The sequence below is a fragment of the Grus americana genome, chromosome 3 (genome assembly GCF_028858705.1).
Source record: "Grus americana isolate bGruAme1 chromosome 3, bGruAme1.mat, whole genome shotgun sequence".
Taxonomy (NCBI): Eukaryota; Metazoa; Chordata; class Aves; order Gruiformes; family Gruidae; genus Grus; species Grus americana.
In genome coordinates, this window is record NC_072854.1 from 113,340,795 (window position 1) to 113,358,940 (window position 18,146).

At 42.8% G+C, this 18,146-nt stretch overlaps 1 protein-coding gene across 1 annotated transcript in view; it reads left to right on the forward strand.

The window, feature by feature from the left end:
* Nucleotides 1–2,379: 2,379 nt before the first annotated feature.
* Nucleotides 2,380–18,146, forward strand: part of HNRNPLL (heterogeneous nuclear ribonucleoprotein L like) — a 31,490-nt gene continuing 15,723 nt past the window's right edge. The window contains exons 1-3 of the mRNA XM_054821355.1: nt 2,380–2,673; nt 11,833–11,951; nt 13,230–13,467. Of these exons, the coding sequence (XP_054677330.1) occupies nt 2,476–2,673; nt 11,833–11,951; nt 13,230–13,467 (555 nt within the window). The 5' untranslated portion in view covers nt 2,380–2,475. The remainder of the gene's footprint in view (nt 2,674–11,832; nt 11,952–13,229; nt 13,468–18,146) is intronic.

An 18,146-nucleotide genomic window follows, 5' to 3' on the forward strand; every position in this document is an offset into this window, starting at 1 on the left:
TCTGTGCCCGCATCCATGTGGAAGCCTTCTCCTGGACAAACTGGCAAGATACAGATTGGATAGGTGGTCTGCAGATGGATAGAAAATTGACTAACAGGCTGCAGTCAGAGGGTGGTGATCAATGTGTTTTACTCAGGCTGGCAGCCTCTCACAAATGGGGATGCCAGGGATTGACACTGGGCCCAATGCAGTTCATCTTCACAAATGATCTGGGTGATGGGATTGAAAGCACCTTCACCAAGTTTCCTGATGACACTAAACTGAGTGGTGAGGTGGACACACAAGAAGGGAGAGGTATCATACGGAGAGAGCTGGACAGGCTGGAAAAGTGGGCTAGGAAGAAAAGAAGTTTAACAAAGACAAGTGCAAAGTCCTGCACGTGGGATGACATAAACACAGAGCTCAGTACAGGCTGGGACCTGTGTGGCTGAGGAGCATCTTGCTGAAAGGGACCTGGGGGTCCTGGTGGACAACAAGCTGAACACCAATCAGCAGTGTGCTGACTCAAGAGTGTTCTAGAGGGCAATGGTAGTGTTAGAGGGCAATGGTAGTGTGAGCCGTTAGCTGTCTGTGCACTGTTTTGGGGGTTACGATAGATGTTTTGAATCAAGATGGTCTGAAAGTTAGCACTGGTTGGTGTCTACTACAGGCAAGCTTACAACACCATTGCTTCCTGGCTAAATGTTGGTTTGTTGTGCAACTGAGAACATCTGTCTCCATGACGACAAGCTCTGATTTTGAAATAAAATGAACAGTTGACTTTGTCCTTCTCTGTTCTGAAGATGGAGGCCAGATACTCTGCCATCTCCCACTAACGCAAAGCAGATCCTGGGTGGCATCTACAGGGGTATTACTAGCAGGGATAGAGATGTAATCATCCCACTCTATTCAGTGCTTGTCAGACCACATCTGGAGTGCTGTGTCCAGTTCTTCCCTACATTTCAAGAAAAACATGGACAGACTGGACAGGGTCCAAAGGAGGGCCACGAAGATGAGCAAAGGGCAGGGCAACCTGCCCTATGAGAAAAGACTGAAGGAGTTAGGTCTTACCTCCCTGGAGGAAAGAAAACTAAGGGGGTTGGGGCTCATCACAGTATTCCAGTACTTAAAGAGTTGCTACAAAGAGGATGGAGGCTCTCTCTTCACAAGGAGCCACATGGAGAAGACAAGGGGCAACATGATTCTTTTTACGGCGAAAACCACCCATCACTGGAACCCAGGGACGTAGTAGAGTCCCCACTGTGGGAGGTTTTTAAGATGTGACTGGACAGGGTGCTAGATAATCTCATCTAGGCTCCCTCCCACAAAAGATGATCTTTCCAGCTCCCTTCCAGCCTGGGCTGTTCTATGGTTCTCTCATTCTATGCAGACAGGCATGGGCTCCAAGAGCCACTTTCAGCAACATCTCCCTGAAGAAGGAACCCTGAGCAGACCCACCTACTGTTTGCATTGCCAGCAAACAGACGTGTATGCAATGCAGTACGCTCCTATGAGCACACGTTGACACCGTTTGAAACGCTAGTGCCAGTAACAGCGCCCTGGGGACACGCACACAACCGTCCACGCAGCTCTCCGTGCTCATCGAGCTTGTAGGCAGCACATTTAGTTCGGTATTGTTTCTCACCCGGTGAACGCCGGACCCCGCCGGCCGACGTGAACAAGCACACGAGCTTCCTCTTCACGGGCCAGGGGCTAAGAGCTGGGTGCGGAGCTAACGGCTGTGCGTGAGGAGATGCCTCGGGAGCGGCCTCACGGCTCCCGGAGGGCTCTGTGACCTTGGCAACTCACGGCTGCAGGGCAGCGCTCACAGCTGGGAGACAGGACACACCGGCCGCGCTGCCCAGCCCGGCCGCTTCCAGCGGCGTGCAGCACCGGGACCCGCGCCTCGGCGCGCGCCCCTCCCCCCCGCCTTTATCAGCCGGCAGTGCTGGGAAGGAGACAAAGGCGGTGGGGGGAGACGGTCGGCGAGGAAAAGGTTCCCAGGCCGGGGGCGCTGGGCCGGGCCGGGCCGGGCCGGGCCGGGCCGGGCCCTCGGGGGCCCTTGGCGCGGCTTCTCGCGGGCGCGCGCCCCCACCAGCCCTCGCGCCGACCGGCCGCCGCATGCCCGCCGCCTTCCCTTTCCCGAGCCCTCAGACATTAAACGGCGACGGAGGGGAGGGAGGGGGCGGTGCCGAGGCAGCCTCGCGGCGCCGTGATGGGCGTGCTCGTCGGCCAGTCGCCGCGCTGGCGACGCCCGATGGGCATGCCTGCTGGCCCATCGCCTCGGCGTCTTCGCCCCCTCCCCGACTCCGAGCCAATCGTGGCGTCGGTGGCCGGCGCGGAGGCGTGACCCGCTCCCGGCGCGGGGAGGGGTGTGTGCGGGGGAACGGAGCGCAGAGCATCTTTTGCGTTCGCCGCCGCTGCCAGGCTCCGTCCCCGCTCCCTTGTTGCCACCCCCCCCCCCCCCCGCCGGGCCATTCCTTCTCTCTCGCGGCCATGTCGTCGCCGTCGTCTGGAGAGCGGTACGAGGAGGAAGAGGAGGAGGAGGAGGACGGCGCCTACGAGAGCCAGGCCAAGCGGCTGAAGCCAAGCGCCGCTGCCGAGGAAGGCGAGATCGAGTACAGCGGCGCGGAGGAGAACGAGACCCGACGGGACAAGCCCCCTCCGCCGCGCGGAGGGGGCTTCTCGGGCGCGGTGAGGGACGCGGCGGTCGCCGGGGTGGGGGCGCCTTCCGTCAGGATGCCGGCGGGGGAGGGGGCCTGCGAGCCGCCCGCCCCACCCCACCCCCTCCCGCGGGGCGAGGCTCGTGACACTCCCCCTCCTCTGTTTACCCGGCGGGGGGAGGGGGCTGTCCCCGCTCCCCTGCGGAGTGGCGGGCGGCGGGCGAGGGGGAGGTGGGCCTCCCGCGGGGGTGGCAGCCGCGGCCACGCGGCCTTCCTGAGGCTGGAGCCCGCTGGCCGTCTCCCCCGGGCATGGACGCGCTTCCGGTGGGGGTGCGCTTCTCCCCCCGCCCCAGGGTCGGGGGGCGGGAAAGGAGGGCAGGGAACCAGGCTGGGTCTTGTCCGTCTTTCCCTTCTCCCCGCGGCAGGCGTGCGCAGGGTTAGCGGCTAATTGTTTCTCACCGTAGTTGCCTGGGGAAAAGAATCCCAAGCACAAATACAGGCTGGGCGGAGAATGGATTGAGAGCAGCCCTGAGGAGAAGGACTTGGGGGTGCTGGTGGACGAGAAGCTCAACATGAGCTTGCAGCCCAGAAAGCCAACCATATGCTGGGCCGCATCAAAACCAGCGTGACCAGCAGGTCGAGGGAGGTGATTCTGCCCCTGTACTCTGCTCTTGTGAGACCCCACCTGGAGTACTGCATCCAGCTCTGGGGGCCCCAGTACAAGAAAGTAATGGAGCTGTTGGAGTGAGTCCAGAGGACAGCCACGAAGCTGATCAGAGGGCTGGAGCACCTCTCCTGTGAGGACAGGCTGAGAGAGTTGGGGTTGTTCAGCCTGGAGAAGAGAAGGCTCTGGGAAGACCTTATAGCAGCCTTCCGGTACCTAAAGGGGCCTACAGGAAAGATGGACGGGGACTGTTGACAAGGGCATGGAGTGACAGGAGAAGGGGGTAATGGGTTTAAGCTGAAGGAGGGTAGATTTAGATTAGATGTTAGGGAGAAATTCTTTACTGTGAGGGTGGTGAGGCACTGGAACAGGTTGCCCAGAGAGGTTGTGGAGGCCCCCTCCCTGGAAGTGTTTAAGACCAGGTTGGATGGGGCGTTGGGCAAGCTGGTCTAGTGGAGGGTGTCCCTGCCCATGGCAGGGGGATTGGAACTAGATGATCTTTGAGGTCCCTTCCAACCCTAACCATTCTGTGATTCTAAGGGACTGAGCTTGCAGTCTGCTGGATATACATGATACGGATTTTGCAGTTCTGAGATTCTGTCCTGTGGGCAGCTTGTTGCCTTTTGGGATATTGCTATTGCAAGTTTTGTGCTTGCCCTGTTGCTGAGTGTAACTATATAGAAATACAGAGTGGGGGAAGAAAGCGAGGCAGAGGGCTTCTTTCATCCTTCTGCTTTACCTTTGTGTCTGGCAGCGTATGGTGATAAGGCTGATCATAAATGATTGCCTCCTTTTTAAATTTACTTGTATTTCTACATTCTCCCTCCTCCATGAATGCCGATAAGCATGTTGGTTCACTAGAGGTTTTTTTGCTATGTACCTTTTCTTCTTTGGTATTTTGTATCTAAGTATCAAGATAGTCCTTGATACCTGAATTTGGACTAACAATACTTTTGTCTACTGTTTGATTTCTTAGCTAACTAGTTGTCCAGCTGATTGTAACCATTTTTCTTCTTGATCGTTCTTTCTGTTTCTTACTTGAAAAAGCAAGATCAAGAAAATATTGATTTAATGGCAGACCTTGAAATTTAGAATACCTCTGTTTTATGATTTCTTAAAATGAATAAGTAAATGAGAGAGCATTTGCTGTTACCATCTCTCTGTCAGTTAAACCTCTTGATGGAGAGGTTACCTGCTAAACTAGTACAAAAGTTCCCCGATAAACTGCAACAAAGATACATCTCTGGAGAGAACTGTTTTAATTCTATAGTTTCTTGCGACAGAGCATTGTCTCTATTGCAGTGAAGGCTTAGCAATGTGCTCTGTCTTAAAGGCCAGTTCTGAATGAAACCCGTATGCTTGCTTAAGTTATCCTGAAATTTTGTTATGTAGGAGAGCTGGACATCACACAGCCTTTCAAGTAGGAACAAGATACTGCTTTTGCTTTTTCTCTTTTCTGCAGTATTTTATCAAATCAGCTAGTTCTTTTTTTCTTTTTTTTTTTCCCCTTCATTCTCAGTTCTGGCTCTGATTGTCTTCATGTTGACCTCAGTATCAGTTTATCCCAGTTAATGTGCAGGACACACTGCCCTGTCCCTTTAGGTAACGTGAGCATGGAGTATGCCTTTATGTTTTGGATTTCAAGAATGGCATGTGCTCAGTATCCTGAGTAAAGAAACTGAAACAAATGTGTAGCAAGTTGAGAGCATGAGGACTTTTAGGCAGCTTCTTGTGTTGGTTGCAGCGTGCCTCAAGGAGGTGCATGGTCACAGACTCTGATGATTTATTGGCAAAGCTGTATCCACAGGTCCGTTATTGGAGAGGCAAAAGTTGTCTTGATAAAAGAGATCAAACTGGTTTCTTAAGAATAAGCTATAACATCAAGCGGATATGTGAAAAATGAACAACTGAGCACTTTTGTTAATAATTTTATGTGGGGCTTTTAATAGCAAAATACCAGCATCTATTCATTAGAGTTAGTTAATGTGAATTTTAGGGGTTTTTTTTCTTAATAGATTCAAAAAATGTGCAGGAAACTTACTTATTCTGTAACATATCTTATTCATTTCTCTCCAGGGAAATGTTCTTAGCTTATAAAAGTTGTATGCGGTTCAGGGCAAAGACATATAAGATGAAGGTAGACTGAGAGGAGGGAAGAAGTTTAAGTATCCTGGGTTGCTGAGAAGAGAGCAGAAAAAGAATAAGTGAAGATGAAATAGGATGAATGGGGAATTAGAAGGAGAAATGGGAAAATGGACCGGGTCCTAGAATATCCATGAACTATACACTATCATATGGATTATGTGTATAAAACTAGCTTTGTATAAAAGCTGTTTTGTGGTAGTATCCTGCTAGCAGGTTGGTGGGGTCTCCCTCCTGGGCTATATTTATTATTGTGGCATTTTCCCGTTCCTCTGGGATTGTTTCATTGGGTTGAATAAGCCCTTCATGCCTCTAAATTTCAGTATTTTTTTTTTTTTCAAATGGGTTCCCAAAGTCTGTATGCGAGATCCAGATGGGGAAAACCAATATTTATTTTGCTTTTCTTTTTTCCTCTTGTTTCCTGGTTGTGTGGACACTCCTCATAGCCCAGAGGTGTACCTTCTTCCTCATGGCTCATCTCATGGCTGAGGAGCATGGAAAGCCAGGAACAGACCAGAATGTTGACTGAGAGAGGAGTAGGAAGTGGTCTTGCAGAAGTACTCTGTGTGGGAGAGTATGATTTGGGAGAATGACTTTTGCAGAGGCAATGTTGAGTGGTGGTGAAGCCTTGGCACAGGAGTTAGTATTGCGGTGTGGCTGAGGGTCAGGACACTGGGAGAATGTGGGTTAAGAGCTGTGTTTGAGGGTGTTTGGAGGGCCTTTCAGCTGTATCCCCTCTCCCTCCCTTAAATTTCAGTTTCATTGACTAACATTGTATTATACAACCTGTATTTTCTGTAGCACCCACTTGCCTGTCTCTGACATACCTGTTCTTAAATATTTCTATGAAATGAGGAAGATCTATTATCCCCTTTCTTACAGTTGGGGAAGTGAGATGTGGTGTCTAAATACACAAACGTAACTACAAGCTACCGCAAGATAAGATAGGGATGTGAATTTGCAGCTTCTCAGGTACTCGTGCTGTAACTTCCTACATGCAATGTTCTTGCTTTGCAGTAGATGGAAAGCAGCTCACTTCGCAACTCAGTTGCGTCATGTCTATCACAGATGGTTGGGGTAGCAGTAGCTAGGTGGCAATGAGTTCAGATTTTGATCTGTTTAGCAGTGACTTGTTCATATATACATTTCTTAAACGAAGTACATCCTAGAAATTGGTTATGGAGTAAATGTAAATCATTCTCCCTTCTTTGTCCTCCATCAAAAAAAGTAACTGTTACCTTCAGGCTTGTTCTACTTTGAGCACCTCAGGTTGAATCTCCTGATGCTGTGTGTGGTTTTGTTTTGGGGTGTTGGTTGCATGGGGGTTTTTTGTTTTGTTTTGGTTTTTTTTTTAACGGGATATTCAGATTGTGCTGAGAAGAGAGGAAAGTAGAATAGAGTATTTCAGTAGGAAGGGACAATGATCATCTAGTCCAACTGCCTGACCACTTCAGGGCAGATTCAGAATTAGCAGAAGGGGCCAGAGTGCACATACTCCGTTCTGTAGCAGTTGTAATCATTGAAAAGACACAGTGCTAGAGAGTGCTAGGAAGAGGTTTGGATGAAACAAGAGAAACGATACCCCAATCTCCACATTCAGAAAAAACCTAAGTTGCCAGGTAGCCTTCCAGAATATGGGGTGTCACTAGCCTTAACCCCCTTCTCCTGCCTAAATCCCCCTTAGCCCCCAAAACCAACCAACCAGTAACAACAACAATAAAAAATCCAGGATATACAAAACTGGTATATTCTTCTCCTGCCATGGAACCTGAGCTTTGTCCTGTTTGTTTGAGTCTTCTGAGACACTATCTTACTTCACTGTGTATTGGAAATACTGTTGTCACTGCAAAGCTACAGGAATTCCAGGTGGCACAGAGAGGTGTCTCCTGTACCTCTGCAGGGAGGAGACAGAACTGCTCAAGTCAGGCAGGTGCGATCAGCAGGGATGATGTATGACAGGGCAAACAGCTTTAAGTAATGCCATCAACATGTAGTACAACTAGCAGTTGAAGAGTGTGCATGAAATGCTGTGTATCTGCTTATGAAAGCCTTTCCTCATCAGACCAACCCCAGTGGGCAGAGCTGAGATTATTGGGGAATGTGTTGTGTACCATCACCTTGCCTTTATAGTGTGGTAATTTTAGCTACTCTTGACATCATGCAAGACAGTTGTATGCAGATCAGTCCATAGTTAGGCATTGATGAAGTTTTGGGCACTTATCTAATAAGCAACCTTTTGGGGCTTCCCCCCCACCCCAGTTCTGTCATATTTATAAAAGCAATTTCAGAGTATTTAAGAGGGATGCAGTGAGAGGAAAAAGTTGAGAGTGAATAAGATAACATGAACAGTGAGAAATAAAATAACAGTATATTTAGATACCCAGGGGAGAGAATATGGAATATGAAGGAGTGCCATCCGTTTGCCATAAGGAGCAAAAGAGAGATGGAGGAGGTAAGCAAAGAGATGGTAAAGGAGCAGATGGTCCAAAAAAAGGTAGTACAAACTAATAGAACTAAGGTGAATATACTGATTGGAAAGTGTCTGGACAAAGAATAAAGGACACATTTATGTGCAAACAGTTGGTGAAAAAATTCTCTAATCTGGAATGGTTGCGCAAGAGAGACATCATCCTAGAGCCCATGATGACTTTCTTCCTTTTCAGAATGGCAGATCATAATTTGTTGGCGAGAAAACAGGGTTATATTTAAAATGTTGTCTAGAACTATCTAGGTCACCCAAGAATGAATGTTAAAATGCTACAGCCGTTCTTTGAAGCTGCTTTTGCTGCAGTCTTATGTATGAGAAGTAACTTGTTTGTGCTTCATCTGCTTGGTTATGTCAGCACTTCCCTTCGTGCCTCAGCTCTCTACAGAAGTTTGGTTTCAATGTTAAGCATTTCTATGTTCCTAGCTTCTTTCTTGAGGGAAACCTTTTCTGTCCTTGTTACTGGTCTTGAGCACCTAGAAAGGAAGTTTGTTTCTATTATCTGTTTAGTGATTGCATTTTCTGTCCAGCTAATGATTCTTCAAGAAATTGTTATTGAGCTTTCAAAAAAACCTTTAAGCCATATATATTAATGAGTACAGCAGTAACGTTAGCTAATGTGTTCTCCTGGCTTTGGTGGAGTGCAAGTGTCGTGTTGGAGTTTTGTATGGGGCTTTTGTGCCATTGTGGGAGTTCGAATTACTGAAAGACTCCTTTGTAAGCAGAGAAGTACTGGTGGTGGTTAATCTGTATGTGAGCAGATGCTTTGATGTTGGCTGGATGCCAACTGTAGCACGTGTAGTTTTCAAGATATAGTGACCGTGAGATCTTGGTCAAAATCCTGCGTTTTTCATCTCTGGGAAGAAATTATGGCAGCAGTTGGATGAGTTGTATATGTTCTGACTTGAGCAGTGAAGATGCTTTACACTTACAGACACATTTGATTTTTTTTCATGTGGTCTAGTGGTTTTGTTTCTTCTTTTAGAGGAAATCAAGGATCATTCTAGAGTTGCTTGTTATTGCAGCTTGTTAGCTGTAAAACTTGTTGATGGTAATATATATGTCTGCCCTTCATGAAGATTTTTTTTGCGCTCAAACATATGCCTATGGCACATGTTCATGTCTTTCACCAATATGCTCTGTGAATGTTAGTTTGTGGCTTCCTGGCTCCGGACTGACTTATGCTTGGTTCTTGTGCTGCTGTTTACTGCTGCTGGTTAGAAACTATTTTGAATAAAGCAGAGGCCCTCTGATTTGGCCATTTATAACCTCAGTGGTTTTATCTGTATAAATTAGTTTATGAAATGCTATGTTGATAAGTCCTTAATTTCATGGCAAGTGACCAAGATTTCACTGTTTTGGGGTTGTTCTGTGGTTTGGTTTTTTTGCTTGGGATTTTTTAATTTTTTTTTTATTCCACGGTTCTTGAGCTTCTGTGTAAGTTACTACTATAGCAGCAGTGTTATGACTTTTGATTCTTGCTAAGTATCCTACTGTACAACACCCTAGTAAAGGATACTTTCTATGTGGTGTTATAGGAGAAGGAATTTTGACTTGGGAAGACAAGTGTTGTTTTCACTGCAAAAGAAAGCAAAATTTGTGTTGGCTGATGGTTCCGAGAATAATTCCAAAAGTGTTGACACCTGTATATGTGTGTATAACTCGTGTATAATGGATTTGAAGATGCAAGTAGAAAAGTCTGTGTTTTTGAGAGAGTTTGTACTATTAGAAAGATTTATATCTTCAGTAGGCAAGCTTAAATGGACAGCTAATAAATAAAAATACAAAGGAAAATGTGTGACAAAGAAACATGAACTAAAGATTGAACTGGAAAGGGGAAGGAGGGAGAAATGCTGTTCTGTTATGATCTACTCTCTGAAAAGCTTGACTTGATGTATGGTGGTGCTAATTAACTAAAGTAGCTCTTTGTAGTGAGTCTGCTTCACTGAGAAAATAATTGCTTATATTTGCCATCTGATTAGACAGAAATGTTTTTAGGTGAGATCTTGAATGCGTTAAAGAAAAAAAATGCATATCCCTAGCATTAACTAGGATCTTAATATAGTAACAAGTATGCAGGGCAATGAATAATTAATTTAATAACTTCTAATTGTTCTGTAGACTGTAAATAAAGGTGCCTGCTATCTTAATCCCTTAGAGTACTAGACCTTGCAGGAAAAAATGGTAATTATTGTTAGTTTTCTTTTGAAGGTTTCCTTAGGTGCCACTTTCAGCTTTGAAAAGTGTGTATGTGGGTAAAGAACATATAAGCTGAAAATAAACCTCTGTGTAGTTCTGTTCCTTCTGCAGTTGCCTAAGTATTTGCAGTTCAAAGTATTAACCTTTTATGACTACTTTGATCACTGCTACTGCTGTAGACCTCAGCTGATTAATTCAGGATATATGGTATCTTATGCAAATATCACTGGTGGTGTTTTCCCACAATTGTCATAGCTCTTATTCAAAGAAATGTGTTACCATTTAAAATACTCTTACACTGCAAATGAACAAAATGTAAGCTAAAGCTTAAAAAATTACACAGCAGAGTGTTCTGATGTCTGATGAAGTCTGGAGTGCTGGCTTTTGTTTCAAATAGAGCAGTCAAATCCTCAATTTAAAGAAAAGAGATACATAATTGTTTTGGGAGAGCTGTGTATGGAACGCAGTTGAATTACATGCAAGACTCAGTTTGTAGTTATCTGGAATGTGTTTTTTTCCTTGAACCTGTAGTTCAAACGGATAGGGAAGAGAAGAATGTCTGTAGCAGTAGTAGCAATCATTGTGGTTATTTAATTACTGGAGCTGAATGCTCCTTTGTGCTACAAATGAGAATCTCTCTCTTTTCTAGAAGATGCTATACTACTTATGCAAAAGTGAAAAATCAACAAGACTTGATATGTTAGATCAAACACATTGATGTAGTTGATAAATTTGAATACATCAACTTTACACTGCTGCTAGAAGCATGAAATTTGGGTGCTGGTAATTACAGTGTATTTTAGTGTGCCCTTTATTATCTCTAATCTTTCTTTGATTATCTCTTATTATTGGCTTAGATCATTTCATTCTTTTTTTTGTCTTAGAATATACAAGGTAAATTTCAGCCCTGCTTCAGGTTTTGCATGGAAAGATGAGCTGATTCCAGCCCAAATTCTTCAGTCATACAGAACCAAGATTGTCTGAAGTCATAGCAGTAGCTCTGAAAAAATGTCCATACTGGGAATTCTGTGTGCTAATGAACAATGGCTGAATCTGTTAATGGTAGTCAACCTTGGGGTGAAAAAGAGAGGGTGCCCATATGTACAGAAATTGCGAGTTTTTAAAACCGTGTACAAAGAGTGTTCAGAATTAGAAGGGAGATTGGCTTTATTTCAGGTATAGTATGGAGCTAGTATTTTCTTGCATTGTGGGGCACAGCTCTGTGTACATTAGGAAAATAATAAATTTTCATTCAGTTTACTGATGGCCCTTGTTTGTTCGTGCCTTTTTATCCCCCCAGCCGGTCTCAAACAAATATTGGCATAAGCAAACAGGATGTCAGAAATACTTTAGCTATTGTGCATGTCCAAGTATATTTTTTTATGCTTTTAATGAATAGGGTGGAAGACCTCCTGCAATTCAACCAAGTGTTAAATAGGCTTTATTTTATACTAGAAAAATCTTGCCTGTGCAAACACATTAATTAGATCTGCAAAGCATTTTATTTTAAATAGACTTCAGCAACTGAAATTGGCAATCTGTTTGGAAAGAGAAGTTAAATGATTTAAAATATGCTTGGTTTGTACATTTAGATGGCTGCTTCTCGACCCAGTGTTGTGTCTGCCAAATATTTAATTTTAGTTAATGATAGCATTATTCCTTGTTCTGTGTTGAATTTTAAAATGTCATTTTGTTGCCAGGATGCTGGGGGAAGTCATCACAAAGTCTCTGTTTCTCCTGTCGTCCATGTCCGAGGGCTGTGTGAATCAGTTGTGGAAGCAGATCTTGTGGAAGCTCTTGAAAAGTTTGGAACCATATGGTATGTCAAGCAGTATAAAGTCATGTCTCTGGATGAGTTGGGAGCATTATTTAAAAGTCTCTTGGACCTCTTTAGATACATTATGATAGCCATTTGAAATCTAGAACTTAGTTAATAGTAAAGCATGAAGATTTTCTAGCTGCCTGAAGATTCTGTGTTTCTATGCATGGCAAGTCTGGTCAAGCAGAGTTACACTGTCTGCATGCCCTAGTGTCTGTTATCAGACTTCAGTAGCACAGCTAGTCCTGGCCTTAAAATGAGCTGTAGCTAAACTGAATTGCAGAACAGCAGGAGGGTGGTTGTCTTGATATAAGTGAATATACAAAAAATGATAGGCAACAGAGCAGATGATGCTTTTTCCCTATGGTTTTGTATGGGAGGAGTGCTTGTGATGTGGTACGACCTTCAGAATGAGGTGGCTATTCAGAGAAAGCCCCTTCACAGATCATACAGCCTAAAGATTCCTCATCTGTGAACAAAATAGTAAAGGTGAATGGGTAGAGCCAGCTTGTTCTGAGTTTTCAGTGCTTCTTTCTGGAAACATGCATTTCTTTTCAAGTAAATGCACATATTGAAGTCAAATAGGGTCTTGTAAATAGTACAATAGTATTTTTCACTGCCTTAATATTCAAATAATTGAATTATACATCTACCAGTATCTTAAAAAAAAAAAAAAAAAAAAGTAAGCACAAGCTTGTTCAGGAATACAAATAGTTACATTTTAGTATGAGAATTTTACTTTTCAAAAATTTAACCAGCTGACAAAGGTTCTTGAGTTTGTCTGTGTCTGAATTTGGTTAACTAGAGTACTTCTATTTCGTCTAAGATAATTTTGTGTCAAAAATAGTATTTCTAAATTTCTTTGCAACAGTGAAGATGCTTTGTGTATCAGCTTTGAATGTGTTTTATAATTTGCATTTACTTTGATCCTTTGCTTCATAAATGGCTCTAGCAAGTGGTTTTTTTAATACTAATTGTAGTTCTGGTAAGTTAGTAAATTATTAACTGTTTGTTATATTGGTTGAATGTTTTTATGCATTAAACTTTTTCAGGAAAACAACTGCTTATTACTTATTCATGGTATAGCTGCATTTCTTTATTCTGTGCAAGTGCTTTAGAAATGTGTTGACCAGGTTTGAGAAGCATGGGCAGGGAGACCTACCTTCCTTTTATGTCCTTGTTAGGAACTGTTTAGAAAAAAACATGGACAGTTACAGGACTTTGGAGTTGTTCTGACTGAGCATATAGGAAAACTTACTGTAATGTTTCTCTCACCAGCTATGTCATGATGATGCCATTTAAGCGTCAGGCTCTGGTGGAATTTGAAAACGTAGAAAGTGCTAAGAAATGTGTAACGTTTGCAGCAGATGAACCTGTATACATTGCTGGTCAGCAAGCCTTTTTCAACTATTCAACAAGTAAGAGGATTACTCGGCCAGGGAACACTGATGACCCATCTGGTGGAAATAAAGTTCTCCTGTTGTCAATTCAGAATCCTCTCTACCCAATTACAGTGGTATGTTTCTTCTTTTTTCTTTTTCTTTTTTTTTTTTTAAAGGCAGGGAGCATCAATCTCTGTTACATTATTTCCTTTGTGTACTATTTGTTAAAATTGTACACTGTTAATCTGAGTCAGGACCTAAATTCACCTACCAGAGCTTTATGCCATCTTCATGAAAGTAACATGCATGTTTTGGAAAAAAGTTTTTTGAGGTGATTCAGTCTCGTTGTACAGATATTTTGCAATACATTTAAGCACTTCAGTGGTCAGGATTTTGAAATGTTATAGTTGCTACATGCTTCTGAAATATTTCCAAATATGTTACCACAACATCAGGAATGTCATTTAGCTTTTAGGCTTCGAGTGGTGTATGTTTAAATAGCAAGTAATTTTTCTAGTAGAAGGGGTTATTTTATTGCAGCCCTTCATTCTTAGGTACTTCCTTTGTGGAAAGTTGAAACCTTCATCTGTTGATCAGCTCCAGCTTGATGGAATCTTCCTCACTTTTGTTTGGGCTGATACATTTTACTTTTCGGTATTTCTAGTCGTACCATAGATATATTTGCATCCTAATTTATTGCCATATATTCATGGCACACATGCATATTTTTAATGATACAGATATTTTTTTGCTAGTATTTAAGAATGCGTGTTTTCTCATGGATTGAATGCTTATATTTTTCATAGAGCTTTTATAGTACACGTTAAATTGCACAGAAATATTTCAGGAAAAATGTAAAAAGTCTGCTTTAAGCAGACTTGTAATACTGTGATACAAGTTACTTGTTCTTAGGGAATTATATAGGATAGTATGGATCAAAGTGGGTTGTGTGAAATTATATAACTTAAGGCAAGTATTAAGTTTTGTTTAATGTGCTGTATATTATGTTAGCAAATTGATTGAAACTTAGTATTCCTGAAATGACTTCAAGCAGTCTGTTCCATATCATGGTTTTTGCTTCACTGTATGGTGAATATCAATAGGTTTTTGCCTGTTCATTCATTAGAGGATGATGAATTTTCTTTCTCCTGTCAGTTTTCTTTATAGAAAAGCATGGCAAGGTATGAGTTGCTTTTTCATCAGTGTCTAAAATTACACCTGCTTTGAGCTGTATGAACAAATCTACTGACTAAGTTATTCTTTGCATGTGACTATAATACAAACTTTGGAAACTATGCTTCATTCATGCATTTTAAATTTGCCTTGTATAAGCAGCTGAATTGAATGTAGACGCTTGAGAAAACTGGTAGCAGAAGTATTGTTCTGGGCTAAGAGAGTTTAATGGAAATTCTCAGGATGAAGCCTCCAGGACAGTGGCTCCTCTTTGAAATCAAAGAAACAAAGAACTGTCTCCCCCTTCCTTTCCACTGCCCCCAATTGTTTGACTAGAGCATACCAATGAGCACTAGAAGCAGACAGATTTCCAAAATTACTTGCAGGCATCAGAGCTCATTGAAGGTAGTGTAGACTAATAGAGTCATAGCAACTGGGAAGAGCAATTGTACCCGTAACAGCTAGGAACATGATGAGAGGAATAAAAATTTTTCACTTGGCTGACAGGTTCAAGAAACAGATAACTTAAGAATCATCATAGAATGGTTTGAGTTGGAAGGGACCTCAAAGATCATCTAGTTCCAAGCCCCCTGCTGCAGGCAGGGACACCTTCCCACTAGACCAGCTTGGCCAAAGCCTCATCCAACCTGGCCTTTCACACTTCCAGGGAGGGGACATCCACAACCTCTCTGGGCAACCTGTTCCAGTGCCTCACCACCCTCACAGTAAACAATTTCTTCCTAACATCTAATCTAAATCGACCTTCCTTCAGCTTGAAGCCATTACCCCTTGTCCTGTCACTACACTCCCTCATAAACAGTCCCTCACCATCTTTCCTGCAGGCCCCTTTAAGTACTGGTAAGCCTCAATTAGATCTCCCCGGAGCCTTCTCCAGGTTGAACAACCCCAACTCTCTCAGCCTGTCCTCACAGGAGAGGTGCTCCAGCCCTCTGATCAGCTTCATGGCCCTCCTCTGGACTCGCTCCAACATGCTTCAGGCAAAGTCTGCATTATTTAAAAAACAAAACAAAAATTACAACACCACCCCCCAAAACAAGTCAAAAATCCACAAAGCCCAACACTGCCTCTTCAATACTTTTCTCTCCTTAAATTTGGAGTACAGTTAGATGAAATAGATGAAAAATTGCAACCGGTTTTAAGTGGCAAGTCTGAATAACTTTGATAAACTGTTCCATAGTTTTTAAGAGCTTTTCTTTCAAAACAAGATGCAATTTTTGCAGCGAAATTGGTCTGCTCAAGGACATCTCGTGGAAAAAGCTAAATTGTTCTAAAATGTTGATGCAGCTTATTTCCTCCATTACAATTGTGACCGGCTTCGTTCCTAGCAGTTTTTTGCATTTAGAGAGGTGTGGCAGTGAAGGGCAAGAAAGGCAAGTTAATGGTATTTAATTCCTAATTGCTTTCCACCCCTTTGTGATGGGGGGGTTAGGTGCTTTGAAAAAAGTTTTGTCTAAGGTATTGCATATAGGTCTTTCAAGTTACATTTCACAGTGTCCTTATCTGTGGGCAGAACTTTGTCAGGGATTTGCGTGTAAGAACAGACAAATTTGTCGTTCAAACAGACTTTCTCAAAGTGATCCCTGGTGCAGCAGTCTGTCCATTCAGCTATACCTCTGCCTCTTAGTTCTCACTTACCTTCTAAACCTTCTGTACATGCATGAGGAGGTGTGGTATGCCTTGACAATGGGAATGATTTAAACTTAACTACCAAATTCTTCTGACATTAGGTTGTTACACCTCCTTTCTTATGATATTCTAGTATGTATATGGTGCTAGTGTTAATTTTTTATTTGAAATATCCCACGTTACTGTATCTTGTAGATCACTTGATTGATTTGGTAGTCTAAAGTAGTTGAATTTAAAAGAAAAAAAGCTCTGTGTGTGCCTGCTGGCTATCTGACACTGATGGCATTTTGAGTAGAGCTTACATTTTGAAAGACAACTGGTTTGTTTTTTTTTTTTTTAAATTAAGTGACTGTGAAGAAATCTTTTGTGAGACAAATTGTGAAAGAACATCATATGCCTGAAAAATGTCATCTGGAGCTGAAAAGTTTTCAGGACTCTTGTTTCCCAAAAAAGAGGAGATGGAGGGCAGCTGTTTGTGCTATTGAGTGTGCATAGAAAATGTACCTATAAATGATCTCATAAATCTTAATTTTTTAGGGGTTCAGGCTGCTTGAATCCTTTCTAAAAATGTGCCCATCTTCTGAAAACTTAAGGTTGACAATCTCCTCTGCTTACTTCATTTAGCTATGGAAAACACTCTCTGGAGTTTCTATAGCAAGGCCTCTGAGCATGGACAGTGTTTTTGGTTTGTGGTTGAGTGTTTTTTTTAGTGGTAATAAGCCCATATAATAAAGTTTATGGTACTTTATGTAAGTCAGGAGTTACACCACTGCAACTGTAGCCAGCATTAAGACATCTTTTCTAGTTTCTTGTTATGCGTGTGTGTTTGTTTTCTTTTTAAGAAATCCAGCATGCCCCCCCCAACCCTTTGCCTCCCAATTACTCTGCTATTCTGCAGAATATAATAATAAATACTATACCTACTTCCTTTCCCCCTTCTCCCCCAAATAAACCTGAGGATGTTCACTAAGATCTTAGAATGAGCATTTTGGAAGTATTTGGTTTAGATATAAAGAAAGGAAGGGGAAAATAGATTGTGGTGGAGTGTTTCACTGAGATGTCAGTGCCTTTGCCTGCTAGGATTAGCTTTCAGCTGTTTGAACATGATCTAACAGGTGAATTGTTTCAAGAAATCAGAGTTCCTGTTTGTTCAGGTCCTCAAGCCTGAGTCTTGGGACTTCTGAGTATGGGTGTATGACCACTCTAAAATAAACTATTTTTCTTGGCAAGATTAATGCTGGAGACTCTCTTCTGGTACCATGATGTCTGAATTGTTATGTGTACTTGACTGTTTGAGATACCCCTTGCACCACATCAGTAGCCTGGCCTGATGTGCAGTAAGGCGAGCTTTTCTCCTTATTGTTTGATTCCCCTGCGGCACTGAAGATGGTCTTGAATTTTATTGGTTCCTTATAATATAGCCAAATGCTGATGAAAGCAGAGCGTTAACAATGAGTTTGCATTAATCCAGTGTTTCCTGTCCGAAGTTTTCTCTGCCTTAAGTGGAGAAGCACAGCAACCACTTGCACTGTCTTCAATTCAGGTGAATATGATTGAAGTTCTCCTTTTGATAAACTACCTAAGCTTACATCATGGGCTACTCTGGATTACTCTTCTGAAAATGAACATGAACAATTAAAAAACCCCTCAGCTGCTAGAGTCTTACAAAATGAAATGTGCTGTAACTACAGTGTCACTTTGTCTCTCTGCTTTGGTGAAACTACTGCAGTGCATGCTTAAAAGGGAGCACAGCTGGAGACATGGATGCGATTACTGTGTTTTAACACAATTGGAGATACTTGTTAAACTAATGTTTGCATGAGTACTTCTTGTAGAAGTTTCTTCCTTTTTTTCAGTTTTGACTGCCTGTGCTGTATTGATCCATAAAAACACTAATCATAAATGTATAAATTGTATAGGGAGAATTATAAGTGAAAAGTTAACAAACCTTTTCTTTGCTGTTTGGCATTTAAATGCCAACACAAGAAAATAT